This window comes from Chiloscyllium plagiosum, unplaced genomic scaffold (assembly GCF_037043375.1).
Source record: "Chiloscyllium plagiosum isolate Xiang-an unplaced genomic scaffold, Cpla_swu_hap1 HiC_scaffold_29, whole genome shotgun sequence".
Taxonomy (NCBI): Eukaryota; Metazoa; Chordata; class Chondrichthyes; order Orectolobiformes; family Hemiscylliidae; genus Chiloscyllium; species Chiloscyllium plagiosum.
Genome location: NW_028270167.1, coordinates 12,690,810 through 12,713,939, shown reverse-complemented (window position 1 = coordinate 12,713,939; position 23,130 = coordinate 12,690,810). Strand labels below are relative to the sequence as shown.

Here is a 23,130-nt window from a genome sequence, read left to right as displayed (position 1 = left end):
GTTTAAAGTGAGAGCAAGTGTCCAAAAGAGGTTAAATTGCAACTTAACAAAGGTTTTTAAACAGCTTATACAATGCATACAGCAGCAAGTGTGTAACATTAACATATCTTTAAAGCACAAGTCTTAACCACTTTCCTCTTGCCCCAACCCATTTTGTTGAACTGTCATCTCTTGTCTCGTTTTCTTTTTTTGCCTTCCTCTAATCTGAATTGATGCCTATAAAAATGAAAGCAGTCAATGAGATTGACAATACTCAACAGCCAAATAGCATCAATCAAGTACAAGGAAACAATCTTAATATCAGAACAATTAAGCCTTTATGGAAATACTATATTTTGGTAGGGCGAATCAGGTAACTTATACACTTAATGGTAAGGTCTTGGGAAGAGTAGCCAAACAAACAGACCTTAGTGCAGGTTTGGTTCCTTGAAAGTGGAGTCACAGGTAGACAGAACATTAGTGAGGCCACTTTTGGAATACTGGTCTCCCTGTTATAGGAAAGACATTGTGACACTTGAAAGGGTTCAGAAAAGATTTACTAGAATGTTGCCAGGGTTTGAGCTGTAAGGAGAGGCTGAATAGGCTGGGGCTATTTTCCCTAGAGATTTGGAAGCTAAGAGGTGTGGACAGGGTGAAGAATTAAGGTCTTTTCCCCAGAACTAGAGGGCATAGGTTTAAGGTGAGGGGAAAGATTTTAAAAGGGGCAACCTTTTCAGAGAGGGTTCTGCGTGTGTGAAGTGGTGGAGGCTGCTACAATTACAACATTTAAAAGGAGTCCAGATGGGTATATGAATAGGAAGGGTTTAGAAAGCTTTGGACTAGATTAACTTAGGAGTTGGATGGAAGGGTCTGTTTCCATGCCGTGCCATTTGGGAAAGGAAGATAAAACTAGAAATAAACAGGAAACCAGAACCAAATTAAAAGCAATTTTTATCTATTACACTGGGATCAGAAGCTATCCAGAACAACAAGAAATTAAAACTCACCTGGATTGCCACCTCCTGCCATCATTCCACACCCGGCCAAACGAAGGTAACCAGGAGTCGTCTGTTTCTGATGTGTGGTTGAAGTTTGCACCGACTCTATTTGGAGGAAGTTTCTTCAGTTTTTCTTTCTCCTCTAAAATTGAAATACATCTTGAATCAAGAACAATTAGTTAAACAAATATATAAGCTCAAAGCAAAGTTAAATATCAACACCCAGCTACAAGTTGAGCACTACTTTTACCTTCACTCGAGCTTGTTTGTGCCACCCAGTCTAAGCTGGTGTTTTAGCTCTGTTTAATTGAACACTTCATCTTATATACTCACCCCATTTCTTCTTAATACTTCAACCAGCTAACAAGCCTGGTTGAATGGTAATTTAAGATATGGCAACATTCACAGCTTCATTGGCCTGCTTTGCCCTAAGCCTCACCATTTTCATTTTAGACCCTGCTTACTGGGAACTCTGATCCTGACCATTTCTTTCCGAACACTTCCAATTCAAATTGAAGTCCCTTCAATAGCAGACAGCATTCTGATTAAAATAGGGTAGAGTACAATTGTATATGTCTATACAATGGAATGCTTCCAACTGTGGTTCACTATTGTTTAAGAAAGATACACTACTGCATCTTTTATATTTTAGCATTTGTGTAACCTTGTCACTGAATTAATAAGGAAACAAACAGTAAATGCTAATACCCTTACATATTACCCAAGTTTACACATTCAAAATGGAACTAATTTTTCAATGCATTTCCTCACTAAACAAAATCCAACTAAATCATTTACTTGGCCTAATTGTTACCTATTAGGTGGCTAGCATGGTGTCTCAGTGGTTAGCACTGCTGCCTCACAGCACCAGCATCCCAGGTTTGATTCCAACCTCAGACGACTGTGTGGAGTTTACACATTCTCCTCACGTCTGCGTGGATTTCCTCTGGGTGCTCTGGTTTCCTCCCACAGTCCAAAGATGTGCAGGTTAGTGAATTAGCCATGCTAAATTGCCCATAGTGCTAGGTGCATTAGTCAGAAAAGGGGTTTGGGTGGGTTGCTCTTCAAAGGGTTGGTGTGGACTTGGTGGGCCAAAGGGCCTGTTTCCCCCACTGTAGGGAATCTAATCTAAACAGGAACATTACAAAAGAACGTGCTTAACAGTGATAGTATCTACACTATGCAACTCATTCCCTTACCCTATATTTACCCCTGACTAATGCACCTAACACTGTGCAATTTAGCATGAATCAATCATTCACCTGACCTGAACATCTTTGGATTGTGGGAGGAAACCCACACAAACACAGGGAAAATATGCAAACTACACAGACAGTGCCTGAAGTAGGAATTGAACCAGGGTCCTTGTTGCTGTTAGGTAGTAGTGTTAACCACTGGGCCACCATGCTGTCACACCTTATTGTTTCAGACACAAATAGAAATGGGATGAGATTGGTCAGTTGAAAATCCAACAACAGATTTCAAAAATGGTAATTTAAAATTTAAGCTCATCCAAAATAGCTGCACCTTTCCTAACTCCATGTCCTCTTTACCCATTCACCTGTCATTCCATGGTATCCTCCTTCCCAGAGCTCACTGTGATGTGGTTGCTGGGTACACATTGCCCACTTTGTCTGACCCCAGTTGGCACATTGGCTGATGTGGTTTGAGACAGTATGCTCCTACATGCAATAGGGAAAAGGGGAGGACGGCAATCATGACGCAGAAATTGTGGAGCCAAAACTGACCCATATGACTAGGCTCAGAAGTGTGAGATGCAGTTGTAAAGAGAAAAGTAGCAAACAAGGTTGTCACTGTTGCTTCTGGGGAATCCACATGGTCAAGCCTAATGAGCAGGACTACAAAAAATACACCATTATGGTGAAGATTGTGCCCATGCAGACTGGGTTAATTGGGCGCTGCTGTTGGACAAAGGTCAGAGACCAAATCCTCGAAAGACAGAGACTTGCAGTTCTACCAGAGGAAGTTCAGATGGAGATTGTGACTGTGCAGCTGCCATAGATGTTGAGTAGACTGGTCAATAAATCAATTAAATCTTTGTTGTATCTACCTTTAGTGTGCAATTTAATGTTGATGCTAGTTCCCCTACTAATTCATGTTTAACAATCAAAAGGTTCACCAGGTTGAAAGTTCATTTTTAGGTATGACTGGTGCTGCTCCGGCACTCTCCAATAAATTATTTGGTCCATTAGTTTTTTTGTTGGGGTCATTTGGTTAATTTGCTTTTTTGAGTTGTGGTCCTCATAGGGGTTAGACCATCTGTCTCAACAATCTGGACAAATCTTGGTTACCTGTTCCAAAATCTCTTTCCTTGGCTTGGTGTTCAGTTTTGTTTAATGACAGATCCAATGAACCACTTTGGAATTCGTTTTTCTATTATACTACAAGCACTACACTAGTGTAAATATTGTTAGTGTATAAAACAATAAATGTTATTGTTTCATGACATCCTGGCCTGCTGTAATTAAGTGACCAACTATAATATCAAACATACTCTGTTGGATAAACTCTTCATAAGATGGCCCTATTGGTTTTGGCGCTGTGTCCAGATCATCATCATCAATAAGCCAGGGTGGAGTAGCACCTGAGATCAGATATAAAGATTAGTGGGAGAGGAAGATAGTCATTAGAGCATGATCCTAATTGAAATAAGTTCTACTTGGATTTTAACGTCCATTGCATATATAGTTATTTCCTAACAAAAACAAAAATAGTAAAACTTACCCGAAAAATGGCATATTTTATTATACAAAATAATTGGTATAATTTCTTGCATAATGCTCAAGTATGTTTGATTTACAAAAAATCTCAAATTGCAAAGAAAAAGATGCAAATACACACCAATACTATCTCCTACCAAATCCCACAACCCTGAAAACTCAAAATTAAGTTTGAATAGAAAAAAATTAAATGAGAAAAGTGATTTAAGTTAAGGCAGGGTAATTGATCACATTGTAATGTACAGCACAGGGATGGCAGAGTTTTCCTAGACTGGGAATATGCTATTATTCTGTTGAATGCAAACTGGGAGTACTTTCAGCACATGGATTATCATGGTTCAAATAGTCAAAATCACTCAATGATAATTCTCCTTGATTATTAGTGCTAGCTAATAAAGTAAATGCCAGTTTTGCTATTGACTCCCACATCCCAGAATACTAAAAAAAATTTTAAAAAGAGCAAGCGAAACAGAAAGAAAAATATAGTTGGCTAATTAAAAATGTTAAGTTTGTGTAGAATAGTATTCATGGTTCTGCAAAGACTCCAGAACAAAACTTTAAAAATACCTAACAGGATGCATCTATGACTTGTGTACAATGGTCTTTGTTATCCTCAATGAGGATAAAGGTGAAATTTACTCACCATATTTTGTAGTACTATAAACCAAAGTGGGCAATAATGCATTTGACTGTAGAGTTCATGTTGAATATTAATTGAGTGAAAGCTGCTGTTAAAGTAAGTATGCCAGACTAGTTTATACTCAGTGAAAAACTGTTAATTACTACTTCAGATGGAAGGTGTTTGTTTACCAATCACAGCTGGTTTCAAATATATAACACTTACATAATCATCTTTTGCCTAATTCCCACTTCAAAATACACAATCATTATATTACACAATTTAATCCCGCACAAAGTGACATCTTCACCTGTGTGAATGTTCTGAGTTTCTGGTTTGGATATCTGGAATTGTAGAAAGAGCCAGTCAGACACTAATCACAGATCCTGGCAAACAAATTGGTTGAAATATAAATTCGAAGTAAACTGTTAGAAGTTATCTTTCATATTTTCATACACCCAAATGACTAAGCTATCAGTTTTTCTTTTTAACAAATTCATTTGTGGGATGTGGGCATTGCTGGCTGACCAGCATTTATTATCTGTCCCTAGCTGCTTTCAAGAAGGTGGTGCTGAGCTGTATTCTTGAACTGCTACAGACCATCTCCTGTGGGTTGACCCACAACGTCCTTGGTAGGGAATTCCAGGAATTTGGCCCAGCAACAGTGAAGGAACAGGACTGAAAGGGAACTTGCAGGGGGTACCTGCTACCCTTGTCCTTCCAGATAGAAGTTGTGGGTTTGGAAGGTGCTGTCTAAGCATCTTTGGTAGATTTCTGCAGTGCATTTTGTAAATATTAGAATGTTGCTACTGAGCATTGGTGGTAGAGGGGGAGTGGTTGTGGTGCCAGTCAAGTGGGCTGCTTTGTCTGGTACTTCTGGCTGAAGATTGCTGGGCTCTTCTATTGTTGAGGATAGGGAGATTTGAGGAATCTCCTTCTCCAGTGAGTATTTTAATTGTCCACCATCATTCATGACTGGATGTGGCAGGACTAGAGAGCTTAGATCTGATCTGTTGGTTGTGTGGTTGCTTAGTTCTGTCTATCACTTGCTGCTTCAACTGTTTGGCACGCAAGTAGTCCTGTGTTGTACCTTCACCAGGTTGAAAGTTCATTTTTAGGTATGACTGGTGCTGCTCCTGCACTCTCCACTGAACCAGAGCTGATCCCCTGGCGTGATGGTAATGGTTGAGTGGGAGATAAGCCAGGCATGAGGTGGCAGATGGTGCTGGACTACAATTCTGCTGTGGTTGATAGCCCACAACCCCTCATGGAAGCCTTGTCTTGAGTTGCTAGATCTGTTCAAAGTCTGTTACATTTAGCATGGTGATAGTGCCACACAACACGATGGAGGGTATTCTCAATGTGAAGGCAGGGCTTTGACTCCATAAGGATTAAGTGGTGGGCACTCTTACCGGTAATGTCATAAACAGACACTTTCCACTCCAACAACATGAAGTGTTTTAAAATATTTATATAACATAACCGCTATGTAGGTACAACTGTATTGCTCGGATTTATTAAACATTACATTATAGAAATAAGTCAGAGGGCTAAAAAATCTACAAATCCCTTGTAAAGCTGACTTTATATTAGCATTATTTATTTCAGAAAGCCAAGTATTAGCACTTTCTCAATGCTTTATAAAATCCAAACAATTGATGTATGGAGTACATCTGATTTTTTTACACAAACCACAAAGGTTTGATTTGCATACTAACAAACTACCTCACCATGTTGGTCAAGTTGGAGTGAGAATGCAGTTTTACATAAGCCAGTGGGTCCTGCTCACACTTGGAGCACAGTTGCAGTTCAACTGTGATCAGCTCCAATTTGGTTCATGCAGCAGAACACAACAAGGCTTCAGAGTACAGAAAGGATTTGGATTAGCCAGTGCAAATGCTCTCCCCAGACCTGCTACAGACTCTGATTCACTTTCATTTAAATGTGATGCAAAAGAAACAAGGGTTTAGGTATCTTTGCACACAACTTGCTTCCATTTCAATAGGAATCAGTAATGTAGAATACTGTCACAAAAATACACCTATACTTCAGTATCTCAGGGAATATTTAAACATCACCTGGTCACCAATGAAAGTCAAGGTTTGTCCATTTGTCATGTCACCAGAACGGAAAGGAAAATTTACTCCACTTGGCCCAGGTTCCATCTCTTCAGCAATGTAGGTACCATGACTTGCACAGAAACAACAGAATTAGCAGAATAATTTCCGTAAAATGCATGCTTTCCCAATCCAACCCAACAACCACATCCCTGAAATAAATATTTGGATGGAATTTTCGTTTGAGAAAAATCAGCATTCAGAATACCACTGACAATTCAAACAAAAACAGTGAACCTATGCTCACTTGAAGTTTTGCTGCAACATGAATAGTGAAAACCAACATTTTCACCTCCACTATTTCTCCCTATCCCCCTGGAAGGCATGGCAATGCCATATGCTTTCATTAAGTCTTTACATCAGCAGCATCATCCAAGCAATTGCTAGACTCAAATTCCTTTCTTAGACACCCTTTCATCTCTGTGCTGTAGATCTTCTATTCTCACTGACAGTTGAGAATTTATTTTTCATGCCAATGTCTCTAAGTTGGGAAGTTTGATTTGGTCAGGAAGAAATGAAGAGGTAAACGTGGACATAGCCACAGAGCAGGGAGTTAGTTAATTTGTAGTTGGCCCGAGCAGAGTCAAAACAGATTCAAACCAGTCCCCTGAATTTCTCTCAATATTGCCCTTATTGTCGTTTAACATATAAAAAAATAAATCACAAAAACAAGAGCAGAGTCATAACTATGAATATTTTTAAGGCAGAGGTAAATACTATCCAAAAGCGAGAGAGTAAAATGTTATCAGGGTAGACATTTCAAGCAAGGTGGACCACGGGGACCCAATGGATGTGGTGTACCTAGATTTCCAAAAGGCCTTCGACAAGGTGCGCACACGAGGCTGCTCCATAAGGATCCATAGTTTTAGGGGTAGAGTATTAGTGTAGATAGAGGATAGAGTATTGGTTGACTGACAGGAAGCAAAGAGTGGGGATAAGTGAGTGCTATTCTGGCTGGCAATCAGTGACTAGTGGTGTTTCTCAGCGATTGGTGTCGGGACCACAATTATTTACAATTTATATGGATGATTTGAAGTTGGAGACCACATGTAAGGTGTGAAAATTTGCCGATGACACTAAGAGGAGTGGCAGAGCAAAGTGTGCAGAGGACTATGAAACTTTGCAGAGGAACGTAGATATATTGAGTGAATGGGCAAAGGTGTGGCAGATGGAATACAATGTTAGTAAATGTGAAGTCATACATTTTGGTATGAGTAACAGCAACATAGGTTATTACTTGAATGGTAAGAAATTACAGCATGCTGATTTGCAGAGGGACCCGGGTGTCATTGTACATGAATTGCAGAAGGTTGGTCTGCAGGTACAACAAATAATTAGGAAGGCAAATAGAATTTTGTCCTTTATTATTAAAGGGATTGAGTTTAAAAGCAGGGAGGTTATGTTGCAGCTGTATAGGATGCTGGTGAGGCCACACCTGGAGTACTGTGTGCAGTTTTGGTCTCCTTACTTGAGGAAGGATGTACCAGCACTGGAGGGGGTGCAGAGGAGATTCACAAGGTTGATTCCAGAGTTGAGGGGATTGGCTTATGAGGAGAGGCTGAGTAGATTGGGATTATATTCATTGGAATTCAGAAGAATGAGAGGGGATTTTATAGAAACATAAAATTATGAAGAGAATCAATAAAATAGAAATAGATAGGATGTTTCCACTGGTAGGTAAAATTAGGACTAGAGAGCATGGCCTCAAGACTAGAGGAAGTAGGAAGAAAGAACTAAGAAGAAACATTTTTACCCAAAGGGTTATTAATCTATGGAATTCCTTGCCCAGGGAAGTAGTTGACGCTACTTCACTAACCGCTTTTAAAGCTAAGGTAGATACTTATTTGAAAAATAAAGGAATTAAGGGATATGGTGAAAACACGGATAAGTGGAGCGGAGTCCACGAAAAGATTAGCCATGATCTTATTGAGTGGCAAAGCAGGCTCAAAGGCCTGGACGGCCTACTCCTGCTCCTAGTTCTTATGTAGGCGGCTACGTGGAGTAATTAAATCAGCCAGGCACTTGGTGAATGGCACCTCAGGCTCGAGAGGCTGAATGGCCTTGTCCTGCTCCTAACTCACAATGTTTCTGGATATCCATAAGGCACAGTCACAGAAGCAGACTATTGAGCCTGCTAATTAGCTGGTGGTCAGATTGTTTCATTGTGTGCCACCTTACCCTGTTTAACACTACTGCCATTCTTGGAAAAAGAAATAAAATTCCATCCATTAAAAGGAAAAACTTCTGGAAACCTTTAGGATTTGTGAAAATATGGATCTTCAATGTTATTGACTTTACTGTGAGTGCCCTTTTTATATCCGAATGTCATTGACTCCTTTTATTAAATAAAACCCAAGCAAACAAAATAAATCTGATGTTGGGGTTGGGGCATTTGATTAAAATGGCACTGCATTTTCTGTTGGTCAAGATATTTCAAATATAAGTAAAATACTGCAATTGTTATAAATCTGAACAGTTTTCTGATCTGTTCTGAAGAAGTGTCATATTGAATTCAATGTTAACTCTTTTCTCTCTCCACAGATCTTGACTGACCTGAGTTTCTTCAACTTTCTCAGCATTTGTTACAAGTTATTTTTCTCCCAAACCCTACACATTGGTCATCTGGAGGGAGGAGGAAGAAACTTTGAGGTGAATTCCAAGATTTGGAAGGAGAAATGGGAGAAAAGAATATGGTGACCGGGGTGAGGGGGGGAGGGGGGGGGGGGGGGGGGGGGGGGTGATGTGACAGAGAAAAGGAAAGATCACGATAGAGATTTGGAACACAATCAAATAACTCCAACCTCTTGTGGTTCAACCTGTAAACCCCAAGGGGCAACCTTTTCATGCAGAGTGTGGTGAGTGTATGGCATGAGCCGCCAGAGGGAGCTGGTACAACTACAATATTTAAAAGGTATCTGGATGGGTTTATGAATAAGACGCGTTGAGAGAGATATGGGCCAAATGCTGGTAAATGGCACTAGATTAATTTATATCTGGTCAGCATGGACAAGTTGGACCAAAGGGTCTGTTTCTGTGCTGTACATCTCTATGACTCTACAAACATGAAGGTGACTAGATTCAGATAATGCCATTGCAAAACCAGATGTCAGAAGATAAACAAGAGCAACCCATGGTTCTCACACATACTTTCTAACAGTGAAAGGTGAATAACCAGAGCCCAAATGTTACTCAACAACTAGCTGCTGGGAAGCACATGAACATAACTCCCTTCTGAATTAGGATTTTCCCTATTGAAGATGTGTGAATTTGGGATCTACAGCTACATATATCAACAGGGAGCGAAAGAAAAAAATACACACAAACCTTTCTGTATGGTGCTTACATGCTGACTTTCCAACATGGAGCACCACAATGGGTATTGCAAGTCTTTAAGGTTCACCCTACATGCTGACATTCAGCTAATAGTGATAATGTTGACTCGAAGCTTGCATGTTATAATTAGAACATAGGCAAAATTTACAAATATAAACAAGCATCTTCTTTAAGGACAAGAGATGGAGTGTGATATTTCGGGATATGGGATGTGTTGATAAAATTATAGCAGTGCCTCTTGATTGGTATGGTTACATCAAAGCCAACAGCCTTCCAGTACCATGTTAACCAATACCTGGCCCATCTTTAAACTCAAACGTTCCAATGTAGATCAGAAGTGCCTGATCCAAAACGTTCTTAATATTCACATATTACAAACTAAATCTCACAAGGAGCAGCGGCTTCAGCAATAATATTTAAGCATTTGTGCAGCATATCAGAAGAGAATGATTAAAAACAAGTGAATTTACCTCTCATAGTGGTCGACTGCAAATACTGGAAGTCCATCGATAGAATTCTGCTCTGCCTGTGGCTGGTTTTGATTCAGGAAAAATCAACACTTTTTTTTCTTAAAGTTTAAATATTTCAATGATAATTATTGCAATATAGAGATGAGTAAGCAACCAAATATTCATCTGTAAAATGTACTGCAAAAAAGCTATGCAGATTCCAGCTGTTTAACTTCAATGGTTAATATAATTAATATTTTTACAAGTCTCATCCCAAGATCAAGAGAGATGTTGGTGAAAAGGATTTAATCCACAACACATTCTACTTGGTTTTACAAATGCTGCCCTGCATTATTCAGGCAACAGGCTTCCAGGTATAAACCCATATTATATCCACCTGTACTGGCAAGATCTCAGGGCTGGGTACAGAAGCACATCTTTCTTACACTCCAAGGTTGTGTGAAGCATTGCTATATTCTCCTCATTTAGGTAACAGATATAGCAATGGTACCTCACCCAGCTTGAACCAGATGGCAACAGTGAATGCCTAAAACGGAAAACAGCAATTTCCCCTTGCCAGAAACTAAAACTATCCCAAATAGTGATCAAAGAGAAATAGCAAGGACGGGTAGGGTGAACATAAGCACTAGTGCAAATCATTGCCCAAACATTCTGATTTTGTTCTAGATTAGAGTGGTGCTGGGAAAGCACAGCAGGTCAGGCAGCATCCGAGGAGCAGGAAGATCAACGTTTCAGGTAAAAGCCCTTCATAACGAAACGTTAATTTTCTTGCTCTTCAGATGCTGCCTGTCCTGCTGTGCTTTTTCAGCACCACTCTAATCTAGACTCTGATTTCCAGCATCTGCAGTACCAACTTCTGCCATTCTGATTTTGTTTCATTGTTCTTTGTATAAAAGAAGATTAGTATTGAATGTACTGGTCAAGGAATATTTCCATGAATGAGTAATACACTATATAGAGTATTAGTGACAAATCATTGTAACCAAAGTAAGTAAGGTTTGCTTCCTGGAATTATCATATTGCAAATGAATGATTTTTTTTTTTACTATGCTGGCCCCCCATTTCATTTTTAAACACCTAAAGCAGAGGATCGGTTTTCCGTTAAACCCAGTGAAAGACAAAAAATTGTTTTGCATGAAAAGTGCACATATAAAATTTTAATTTGGAATTTAAGAAGTTTATCATTTCTGCTTCCCTTTAATGTACTGATTAAAATCTGTTTGTAGTCAAAGGTACTTGGTTTCCTTTCCTTAAAGTACACAGGTCAAAAACTCTAAATTCACACAACCTAATAAGTATATTTAGGAGCAATATTTCTACTGTAATAGGGGATACTGCCCTTTGTAATGAGGTATGTTCCAAAAACAATCCGTATGTTCTCATTCCTTAGATTCCTCCAGCACCACTTTCCTATCCCTAATACACTGAATCTCAACAGGTACATCCATTTTTTGCCTTTGAACCTACTGAAGTCTAGGATTAATCAGGTTGGGGGAAAGCAATTTTGCATGCAGGTTCAGAATTTACAAAAAAAAAACTCATTCAAGGGATATGAGCAGCTCGAACATGAACATTTGTACATTATTGGGTTTGAGGAAGACTTGGGACCACAAAATTGAGAACAAGGTGAGGCTATATGTGAGATGGTGGCTCAGTTGTTAGCACTGCTGCCTCTCAGAACCAGAGATTCAAATTTGATTCCCGCCTTGGAGTTTGCACATTTTCCCCATATCTGCGCGGACTTCCTCTGGCTGCTCCAGTTTCCTCCCACAGTCCAAAGATGTGCAGGTTAGGTGGACTGGCTGTGCTAAATTGCCCACAATGTCCAGGGATGTGCAGGCTTGGTGGGTTAGCCATGGGAAATGTGGGGTCACAGGGTTAGTGTAGGGGGGTGGGTCTGGGTGGGATGCTCTTCGGAGTCAGTGTGGATTCACATGGCCTTCTTCCATACTGTCGGGATTCCATGATGCAGCCCATTGGATGGAGTCTTTTAATAGAATCCTAATTTTCTGTTGTTTTTTTTATAGAATGGGGAAATAAAAGTTGGGTTGATACCATCCACTTCAGACAAGAAAAAAAAATAGTAGAAATCAAATGAATGACAAAACAAAAAAAAAGGAAAGATGTGAAGTTTCATGTATTAATAGAACTACATCCAGGGACATTTCTGCATAAAACTGCTCTAGTGTAAAAAAAACCCTCTCTTTTATCCTATTTTGTGTGAATTAAAGGAATTGCTTTGCATTGGAGACTTCTTTGTTTGGATCTGTTTTGTTTAAACTCAAGTGAAAAATGCAGTGTCACAAGATGTTTAAAATTCTATTTTTTTCCTTCCCAAAGGTGCCATTTCTAGGTGAGGGACATGTCCCTGTTGTCAATCAACTCTTGCTACCTCACTGAAATTGTCAAATTCTACAAGCAGTGACAGAATACATTGGGAGGTTGTGCTGAAGCTGATTAGAGCTGAATCAAGCCCAATCCTAGCTTTACGTATCATTCACTTTGACATTTAGGTGGTTTTGGGGGCACAGGGAGTGCACAGAAGGGCAATGGGAAAAATCACTGGATTGTGCTTGATGGAAAGATTCTAGTTTTCTGACTGTCCCCTCCAATACAAGTTCACTTGAAACCAATTGAAACCACCCTACACAGAAACAAAAAAAACTGCAGATGCTGGAATCCAAAGTAGACAAACAGGAGGAGGCAGAGAACCTCTACCAGCCTCCTGTTTGTAACTACCCTCCTGTTACCCTCACTGAAATTAGCTACAAACAGCACATTTATTTTATTCATTCACAGGATGGGAGCATCATTAAGCCAGTATTTATAATCCATCCTTAAATGCTCAGAGGGCAGTTAAGAGTCAACTACCTTGTTGAGGTCTGGAGTCATGTGGAGTCCAGGCAAAGACAGCAATTTCCTTCTATAAAGGACATTGGTAAACCAGATGGGCTTTTCCCAACAATATACAATGCATTCATGGTCATCATTAGATTGATTTGGAGACGCCAGTGTTGGACTGAGGTGTACAAAGTTAAAAATCACACAACACCAGGTTATAGTCCAACATGTTTATTTGGAAGCACTAGCTTTCAGAGTGCTGCTCCTTCATCAGGTGGTTGTGCTTCCAAGTAAACGTGTTGGACTATAACCTGGTGTTGTGTGATTTTTAACATCATTAGATTGTTAACTCATGATTTTTATTGCACTCAAATTCCACTATCTGCCATGCCAAGGTTTCAACCTGGGTCAGAACATTACCTGAGTATCTGGGATTAACAGTCCATCAATAATACCACTAGACCATCGCCCTCCTTTCAGGAATCAAAAATTTGAGGCTCTCTTATGACTTAGCCATGCATAGCCTTAAACAAACTGTCAAGAAAGCATCACTTAAAATGTTCAGGATTGTTATGTAATATACAGATCAGTACGTGTAAAATACAACAGTTGCCATGGATACTGTTCAGGCTCATCCAGGTAAAACCAACCTCAAAGGCAGCCTGCACTACTTCTTGTCTTCTCTGTTCCACTTCTCGAATATATTCTGCTTCCTGTTAGAGAATCCAAATAAATTAAGAATAATCAATCATTATTGGAGTGAAGTAATTAAGGTACACAACTGAATCAGGAAAGAAAAACAAGCCTGCCTTTGCAGACTCTATATATTATTCATAACAAGTATACTAGTGGATTGTATTAAATACTGCTACAGTATTTGAATGCCACTACAAGCACTGAAGAAAATGGGAACATTGAAATTCTACAAACGTTAATGTATCAATATGATTTTGATGGATCTTAATTATCAGAGACATCAATTTTTAATGAATCAACAAAGATGGTGCTTGAAAAAGCCTAGAAGGGCATGGGTTTCCTGATCAGCATTATTCTCATATGAACCAATGTTAATAAATACAGAGAACGTTTTTACAACGTTAATTCATAATGGTCACTGTGGTTTTATTTGAGTAATACTTTTTCTTCATAAAATTATACATCTTCTATAATTTTGACAATAAAAAAATGCTAAATTCAACAAGTTTACAGTATGAGAGAAACTGAGGACTGCAGATGCTGGAGAGTCAGAGTTGAAAAGTGTGGAACGGAAAAGCACAGCAGGTCAGGCAGCATCCGAGGAGCAGGAGAGTCGATGTTTCAGGCATAAGCCCTTCATCAGGAATGTGGATCATTCCAATTGTTTAAATAGTTGAGAAAGGCTTTGTTAGAGCTATTACAACAAGCAAACTCCTTTTATTAATAATCTGAAATTTTATTCTATCCAGATTCTCTCCTATTTTGTCTCTCCCCATCCATGCATCTCCTATGGCAGACATCAACCTATTTAGTCTTGTAGATGTTGCATTGACATGCCCAATAAAGTTACTGCCAATCTTGCCATTCCTCATTTTGGGGAAACCTTAGGATTCTGCTTGAGAATCCTTGCTACACTATTGTACAAGATGAGAAATATTATAAAGAGACATGTAGCACCCTTCACAACCCCAGGATCATCTAAAGTACTTTTCAGTTAATGAAGCAATTCTGAAGTGTCATCAGAGTATGAAGTGGCGCAATAAATTTGAAAGCTTCCACAGAACAAGGTAATAAAGGAAGATTTGTCCTTTTCTTTGAAAGAGTACCATGGGACCTTTTACATCCAATCAAGGTTTTACTTTTGGGTGGTTGCTTTGTTTAACACCTTATCTCAAAACCAACACCTTTGACCGAGTAGCAGACTTATACTCCTGCACTATGAACACATTCTACCCAGACACTCAAGTCTTTCGATCAGATTTGAACATTCAATCTATTGACCCAAAGGCAAGAATGCTACACAGGGCTAAATCTTAATAATAATACTACATAGAATGTCAACAAGTTAAACAGCTTTTACCTAACATACCTGTTTAATATATTCATCTTCCTTCTCTTCATAGCCTTCCACTGCCTTTGCAACAGCTGTTTTGAACCTTAACAAAACAAACAGAATTCTGAAAACCTGGGGAAAAATACACTTGGTGTATGTTTCTTTCATAATCGGTGAGCAAGTCCCCAGTTAGAATCCCAGGTTGGCAGTTTGCTCTTTAACTGCTGTAAAAAGTTTGGTGCAATCAGTGTCTCTGATACATAGTCAACACCACCATATGGGGGCAAAAAACATAGGAAACAGTTGCCAACTCAAGCAGCAAGCGTGAATTTGCTGCAGCAGTTCAAAAGAGTTGGAAGACCTTCTGCTGTACATAAGTTATCCTGGCAGTTATGTAGTTAACTTAGTGCTACAATGCAAGCCTGGAATCATATTACAGGGCTCCAGTAACAGATGATGTAGTGCATTGTGATAAGCTAGTTAAATCACTGATAGATGAGCTAATGCTGAAGACAATGGTGTTGTAATGATAGGTTAAGTGTAATGTAGGGAACCAATGCCACAGACGACGATTACTTTAGAAAGTCAAAGCAAGCCAGCATGATTGGTTATGCTAATGTTATCCAATAAGCGTGGGAACAACAACTGTATAACAACTGCAGAAGGAGAGATTGTGGGCAGTCAGGGAAGACATTTTGCTGGCTGCCACAGCTTTGATTTTGCAAAATTAAAGTTTAACTTCGTGAAGAATTTTCTGCGACTCCTGGTAATTTTTTTTTAATAGAACTTGAAGTGATTCTTCCACAACAGCCTGATGCCAATACTACTGCCTATACAGTTGGTTTACATCCATTGATAATCTTGTGAAATTTGTTTGATCAGAGTTAGGAAGTGGAATTTCCTGGGATTCCTTCAAATTAATTTTCTTCCCAAATAAAAATCCCTTTCTATCCGTCATCCAGGGGATTACATGGAGATGTGTCGTGAACATTAAAGACCATGATGCTTGGCTGTGGTATGTTTGTTAGACTAGTTGGTCACTCCCTGCCTGTCGCTTTCATATCTGTTTATCATCACTGTGAAACAGTGTGCTGAACGTGTGACTTGCGTGAAATTCACCACTTACTTCTCATAAGCCTCATCAGACAGAATAAACTTGTCTTTCAACTTGACGTCTGCTTTGTTTTCCCACCAAAATTTGTTGGTTTGCTTCAAGTGTTCTGAGCTATAAAAAGAAAAGTCAAAAAGTTAGTGTTTGAACAACTAACATATCAGTTGAGCAACTAGTGCTTTTGACTTTATTGCAAATCATGACTTTTGCAGCATTATCATTCCATGTTTATCAGTAGTGACCACTGGAATATTTCAATACTGCAGGAAATTCTTTATTCTATAATGGGATAGACGAGGTAAGAGGGATTTTCCTCTGATGCAGTACCTTACAAAGTGCTCCAGAAGCCCACCATACAGCACAGCAAGGCTCCCATTTGTGATGTGTTTCTTCACCTCCCTCTTGCAGCAGTAGCACCAGAAGTTCTGATCATGCTCAGTGAAGTCATATTTCTCCACTTGCACTGCTTTGAGAGACCGCTGGGCATCTTCAACCTGTGGGTTAACAGCAGCCACCTTTAGAGGAACCTTCAATTATTGGTGAGATGCATTATGTTATGCTCATGGAATACAGGGAGAACAAGCCATTTGGATACAGAACTGGCTCAAAGGTAGAAGACAGAGGGTGGTGGTGGAGGGTTGTTTTTAGACTGGAGGCCTGTGACCAGTAAAGTGCCACAAGAATCGGTGTTGGGTCCACTACTTTTTATCATTTATATAAATGATTTGGATGTGAGCATAAGAGATATAGTTAGTAAATTTGCAGATGACACCAAAATTGGAGATGTAGTGGACAGCGAAGAAGGTCACCTCAGATTATAACAGGATCTTGATCAGCTGGGTCAATGGGCTGAGAAGTGGCAGATGGAGTTTAATTCAGATAAATGTGAGGTGCTGCATTTTGGGAAAGCAAATCTTGGCAGCATTTATGCACTTAATGGTAAGGTCCTAGGAAATGTTGCTGAACAGAGACCTTGGAGTGCAATTTCATATATCCTTGAAAGTGGAGTCACAGATAGATAGGATAGGGAAGGCGGTGTTTAGTATTCTTTCCTTTATTGGTCAGAGTATTGAGTACAGGGGTTGGGAGGTCATGGTGCGGCTGTAGAGGACATTGGTTAGGCCACTGTTGGAATATTGCATGCAATTCTGGTCTCCTTCCTATCGGAAAGATGTTGTGAAACTTGAAAGGGTTCAGAAAAGATTTACAAGGATGTTGCCAGGGTTGGAGGATTTGAGCTATAGGGAGAGGTTGAACAGGCTAGCGCTATTTTCCCTGGAGTGTCGGAGGCTGAGGGGTGACTTTATAGAGGTTTATAAAATCATGAGCGGGCATGGATAGGATAAATACACAAAGTCTATTTGAGGTGGGGGAGTCCAGAACTCAAAGGGCATATGTTTAGGGTGAGAGGGGAAAGATATAAAAGAGACTTAAGGGGCAACTTTTTCATGCAGAGGATGGCACGTGTATGGAATGAGCTGCCAGAGGAAATGGTGGAGGCTCGTACAGTTGCAACATTTAAAAGGCATCTGGATGGGCATATGAATGGGAAGGGTTTGGAGGGATATGGGCTGGGTGCTGGCAGGTGGGACTAGATTGGGTTTGGGATATCAGTCAGCATGGACGAGTTGGACCGAAGGGTCTGTTTCCATGCTGTATATCTCTATGACAATGACTCTATGCTCACTGGATTCATTTTTACAAAAGCAATAAAGACAGAATCTTCTAAAAGTCAGGTAAATATCCTACTGCCAGCTTAACTCAATTACAACTGAGTTTGTTGAAAATTTGCAAGACTAACACCTTTCCCTTTATCTCCCCAAGCATTCCCAATAATCAGCTCTAAGTATGTTAAAATTGTTTTCACCTGGAGAAAGATTGCAAATGAGTATAGAAGAGTAAAGGGCAATCCAAGAGTAAGGGGTAATCCAATCAAAAGGCTTAAGATGATTTGCTTGGGTTGATATACAGAAACCATTTCCCTTTCATATGGAGTCAAAACAATGACGTAACCTTATAGTTCTAGACAGGCAATTCAGGAGTGCTACTAGGAACCACTGCTTCACACGCAAAGTTCTGAAAATCTGGAATTCTCTCATAAAAACTGTTGACATTGGGGGAACAGGGGTATCAATTAAAACGTTAAATTAGAAATTGATAGATTTTTGGTTAGGCAAGGTTATTAAGGTGTACAGAACTAAGGCAGTGAAACAGCTTTGATCTAACCAAATATGAAGTATTGTCGATTAATGTTCATCCTAATCAAGGGAAGTGCTAACAGCTATTGTGGAAATTAAATCAACTCGACTCAACTGCTAGCAAGAGCAAAGAAAAAGCTTTATTTTTCAAACCTCTTCATGCAGGGGACCGATACACAAGGCGTTTCCGCCAAGTGTAAGGGCCATGAACAAAATTCACATATTCTTTTATACTATTCTTATCACACGCTCAAGGAGAAGGGCTGGGAAACATTCAAGTTCTTATTTTCTCATTCCCTTGCCATGGACATAACTGTCTTTATGTTTTCCTTAGCTTTTTTGTTGAATTTGACTGCTCGCAGGGCCAGATTGAATGTTTACTAAGTTCAGCAAAGATAAGCTGTCTCCTTGACTAGAGAATACAGCAAAGTGTTTGCAAAGTTCAGCAAAGTATTAATTTAGCAAAGCATTCTCTTTTAGATTTCACAGTAAATATTAATTTTGTTAATTTTCCATTACACAGCTTTGGGAAGCACATGATTGAATTTCATACCCATTACCATCTATACAGTTTACTTCACAAACAGGCTTTGGGCTGGTCATTTTCATTGCAAATACCACACTTGGCACCCAAAAGGAACCAATGACAGCGTCTGGACACTCAACAATAACTTGTGAATCATTACACATCCCAATGCTCACCCTAAGATTTACCATGCCAAATTACTTATTCACTAGGTCACAAGATGACGTTTGCCCTTAAAAATGAACTTTTCACGTCAGATGCAACAGAGGATACCTGGAGCGAGGTCAAACAATCACATTGTGTTATTCTTTATTAGTTAACAAAAACAGATTTGTTGATCTGCATTCACGTTCACTAGGTAGTGACACTGAAATTGGATGTATATTGACTGAAGCACATTGACAAAGGTGCCTGCAGGAAACTACACCAATTTGTTGCTAAACCAAAAAAAATTCAAATTACTCACTTGTAATTTAAACAAAATATACAAGGTTGCTGTAAGCAATTTTTAAAAAAAACCTAACAACTGAAAATCCAATTAAGAAACTTCAGACTAAGAAGATTAAAAAAAGTGAAAAAAAGGCACTCAGCATACTAGTAGATTATTGACCTAAATGTAAGTGGGATGTGCAATTACATTTCACAAATCCCACAGCTGGAAAGGCACCAAGATGACTTCTTCCTGAAAGCTACAAGATCATATTAATCAATTACAATTTGAACTAAAAGTACTGCACTTGAATATATCATGAAGGTGAAAAGTGAGAATGATTGAACCTGACTAATGTAACTTGAAATGTCACAAATTGGTAGAGACGTTTTTTTAAAATGCTGGTTGATATTACTGAACAGAAAGAAATGAATTACTATTCATTTCTTGGTTAAAGCTGGCATTTATCATCCGTTCCTAACTACTCTCAAGAAGGCGGTGGTGAACTATTTTCTTGAAACACAGTAATCCGTGTAGAGTTAAGTGCATCCATAGTACTGTTAAAACAAACAAACTGTAAACCACTGCCCACAGATATCAGTTAAAAAGCAACTGGAAATTACTTTTTTCAAAGAACGTTGTAAACAGAACACAGTGGCATCTTGTACATTTGAAATAAGGAGCAAAGCACTGTGTGTCTAAGTTTAACTGCTAGCACAACAGTATTCATGTTCTTAGAGATACTGTCAAACAAGCTACAGTTGGTCTTTTGACAGCAGTAATGATAGTGGTCGGAGGATTCAATATTAGCGACCCTAATTTTCCAATTCCATTTAAAAACAGGAAAATGGGCATACACATTGACTCATCATTTGACTTGCAGAATTACATGATGGTCAGAGGCCTGTTTCAGAGTAACTCTGGTAAAGGTGTGGAAGACTGAGACCCTATCCATTAATCATTACACAAGACAAAATGTGTTGTCATGATTCCGTAGGCTTATACCATCAATTGTTGAGCTAGATCCAAACATCATTCTCTAGTCTGTGCTGAGGTGACAACAAAGATATGCCAACTAACCTCAGTGCCTTTGGATGACAGGAGGCAAATTAATCAGGATACAATCCTCTTCATAATTATTTAACTCCGTTTGCTTCGATTACACATGTGCTTTGTAAGGAAAAGATGGAGTTCAAATGTAATGCCCCTTGTAGTTCAATCATCAACACAGGCTTTATGAATCAATAATGACCATTTTGGGGCAAGCTTCTTGAAGAAATTACACCAGGAAGAAGTCAATAACTTCAGCCAAGATGAAGGTTAAAATAAATCAGGAAATGTAACTGGAGGTGAAAATACATTGAATGAAACAGATGCAAGTAGAAGATAAAGATATCTTAAAAGTGAGTCTCACTTCCATAAGTAATTGAAATCTAGTGGGCTGATATGTAAAACAGTCATTTTGTACATTACAAGCAAAGCTGCATATACTATAGATTGCCATTAATGTGTATCAGACAGTGACAAATAGTGGCAGACACAATAGGCTTGTGACAATCATTTCACCTTGCAGAGTGTGGGGGGGCTTGGTAGGGGTCACAGCAAAAACAAATCAATTTTTTGAGAAACTCCTGTTATTAACCTTCTGTTTTAAAAAATTCTCAAGGTCAAGGACCAGGCTCGCAGGAAAGTAGTCTGACACAGAACAAACAGCCAAGAGGCGAGTCTGCTAGAATATAAGTGTTTTATTCCCCGCAGCGTCGCCACAACCAGGTCTCGTACTTACAACGGGTCTGGTTTATACTCACTCTACGTGTTACCGGAACTGGGAGCCGTCAGTTCTCGTAGAGCGGTTGCCAACAACCCACGCTCGGCGGTTAAACGCAACCCCGGAGCAGACTCTACCGAACTGGAGACTTTTCCAGCTGATATACTCTTTTCCAGATATAAACATTCATGTGAACAGCAGAGCAAGGCTAAAAAACACATTCCATTCTGGTTACATACAGATAAGAAGATTCACACGGGAAGGTGTATAATAAGATTCACACGGGACTAAGCGACACCTTCCATTTTCGGTTAGATTCACACATGTATTGGGACACAATTTTAACCCTTTCACCACATTCCACTGCTTGGCCCAATACATGTGTTGCATTATGATTCACACATGTATTGGGACATAATTTTACACCACACCTTCCAACTGTTTTTTAAGATAGCAACCTGGTGAGGTTCCAAGCCACTAGAAAGTCACTAACCGATCTGTAATTGTTTCTAACAATATACTACAGAATGACATTCAGAATTGGCAACATCTTCCTTGATGAATTGAGAATTACAAAATGCAGACAAGTGTATTGATAAATAAATGACATAATATGATTAATTTACAGATTTTTGAAAATGCATTCTTCTGAAAGATTACTGGACCAAAACATTAACTTTGCTTTCTGGGTCCTCTTGTGGCACACTGCTAGTGGCCTAAGAGTCCTGGGTTCAAGTCCCACCTACTCCAGAGGTGTGTAATGACATCTCTGAAATGGGACTGGATTAATTTAGGATATCTGGTCGGCACAAACGAATTGGACCGAAGGATCTGTTTCTGCACTGTACAACTCTACAAGAGGGAGAAAATGACTCTATAACAGGTTGATTAGAAGAACAGGTTAAATTTTAAAAAAACCTGCTTTCTCACCACAGATGCTGCCAGACACACTGACAGTCTCTAGCAATTGCTGTTTCAAGCTTCCAGCATCTGCAGTTTTATTTTATTTTCCTTGAGCTTGTTATGTGCAGCATTGTGTTGGCTGTGAACACGAGAGTGGGTCAAAGCCCAGGTGTTGATCACAATGCTCCCCCAACTTCCCCTTTTTACCACATGTAGATAGAGCGCCTTTAAATGAAGCCAATCCACCAGCCCACACCATCCCAGTGAGGCCCGGCCTCCAGCTCCTCTTCCCCCCACCCCCCAGTGAGGCCCGGCCTCCAGCTCCAGCTCCTCTCCTCCCCAACCCCCAGTGAGCCTCCTGCTCCTCTTACCTTCTCCAGGAAGCGGCCTAGCAGCGCCCCGAGCCTCTCCTGGTGCTTCAGGCCGTACACATGTCCCCAGCCCCTGAACGAGGTCTGCCGGCAAACCTCGCAGTAAAAGGCGGCCTTCGACCGCGCCGCTTTCCTCTGCTTCTTCCCCATTCGGGAGACACCCCCCTGACACTCACAGCCTCCTGTCAGCCAAACCCTCCAACAGCTGGCCCAAGCCTTCACCGCTTACACCTCCTCCTCCCGCGCAGAGCGCCCCCTGGCCAGGAGGACCGCACCAACACTTACATTTCTATAGCGCCTTCCAGCACCCTCCTGAAGCATTTGGCAGATAATGAGATCTCACACACACACACAAAGATTGCACATGCTGGAATCCGAGAACACAGCAAGGAGAAAGTGAGGACTGCAGATCAGAGTCGAAGAGAGTGGTGCTGGAAAAGCCCAGCTGGTCAGGCAGCGTCCGAGGAGGGGAACACAGCAAGCCAGGCAGATTCAGGAGGTGGAGAAGTCCACGTTTCGGGTCGGGGACCCCTCATCAGGAATAACTTTCTGAAGGGAAAGCCCACACACCAGATCTTCTTATCACATTGTCTGCTATTACACACAACCCATTAACAGTCACCATTAATAGCTATTCATCCTCCTCACCAGATTGTTATCCACTCCTTTGTCTGTCCAACTGCTCTTCTCTCTCTT

At 40.0% G+C, this 23,130-nt stretch overlaps 1 protein-coding gene across 1 annotated transcript; it reads right to left on the bottom strand.

Annotated features, from left to right (window-relative positions):
* Positions 1 to 36: 36 nt before the first annotated feature.
* On the bottom strand, positions 37 to 22,632 carry cenatac (centrosomal AT-AC splicing factor). Its single transcript, XM_087976382.1, has 11 exons — positions 22,435 to 22,632; positions 16,566 to 16,732; positions 16,254 to 16,352; positions 15,164 to 15,230; positions 13,749 to 13,811; positions 10,258 to 10,319; positions 6,416 to 6,527; positions 4,648 to 4,681; positions 3,493 to 3,582; positions 987 to 1,119; positions 37 to 216 (listed from the first exon to the last, which is right to left on the bottom strand). The coding sequence occupies exons 1-11, from the start codon at positions 22,582 to 22,584 to the stop codon at positions 165 to 167; spliced, it is 1,029 nt and encodes a 342-aa protein (XP_087832508.1). The 5' UTR covers positions 22,585 to 22,632; the 3' UTR covers positions 37 to 164.
* Between the last annotated feature and the right edge of the window lie 498 nt (positions 22,633 to 23,130).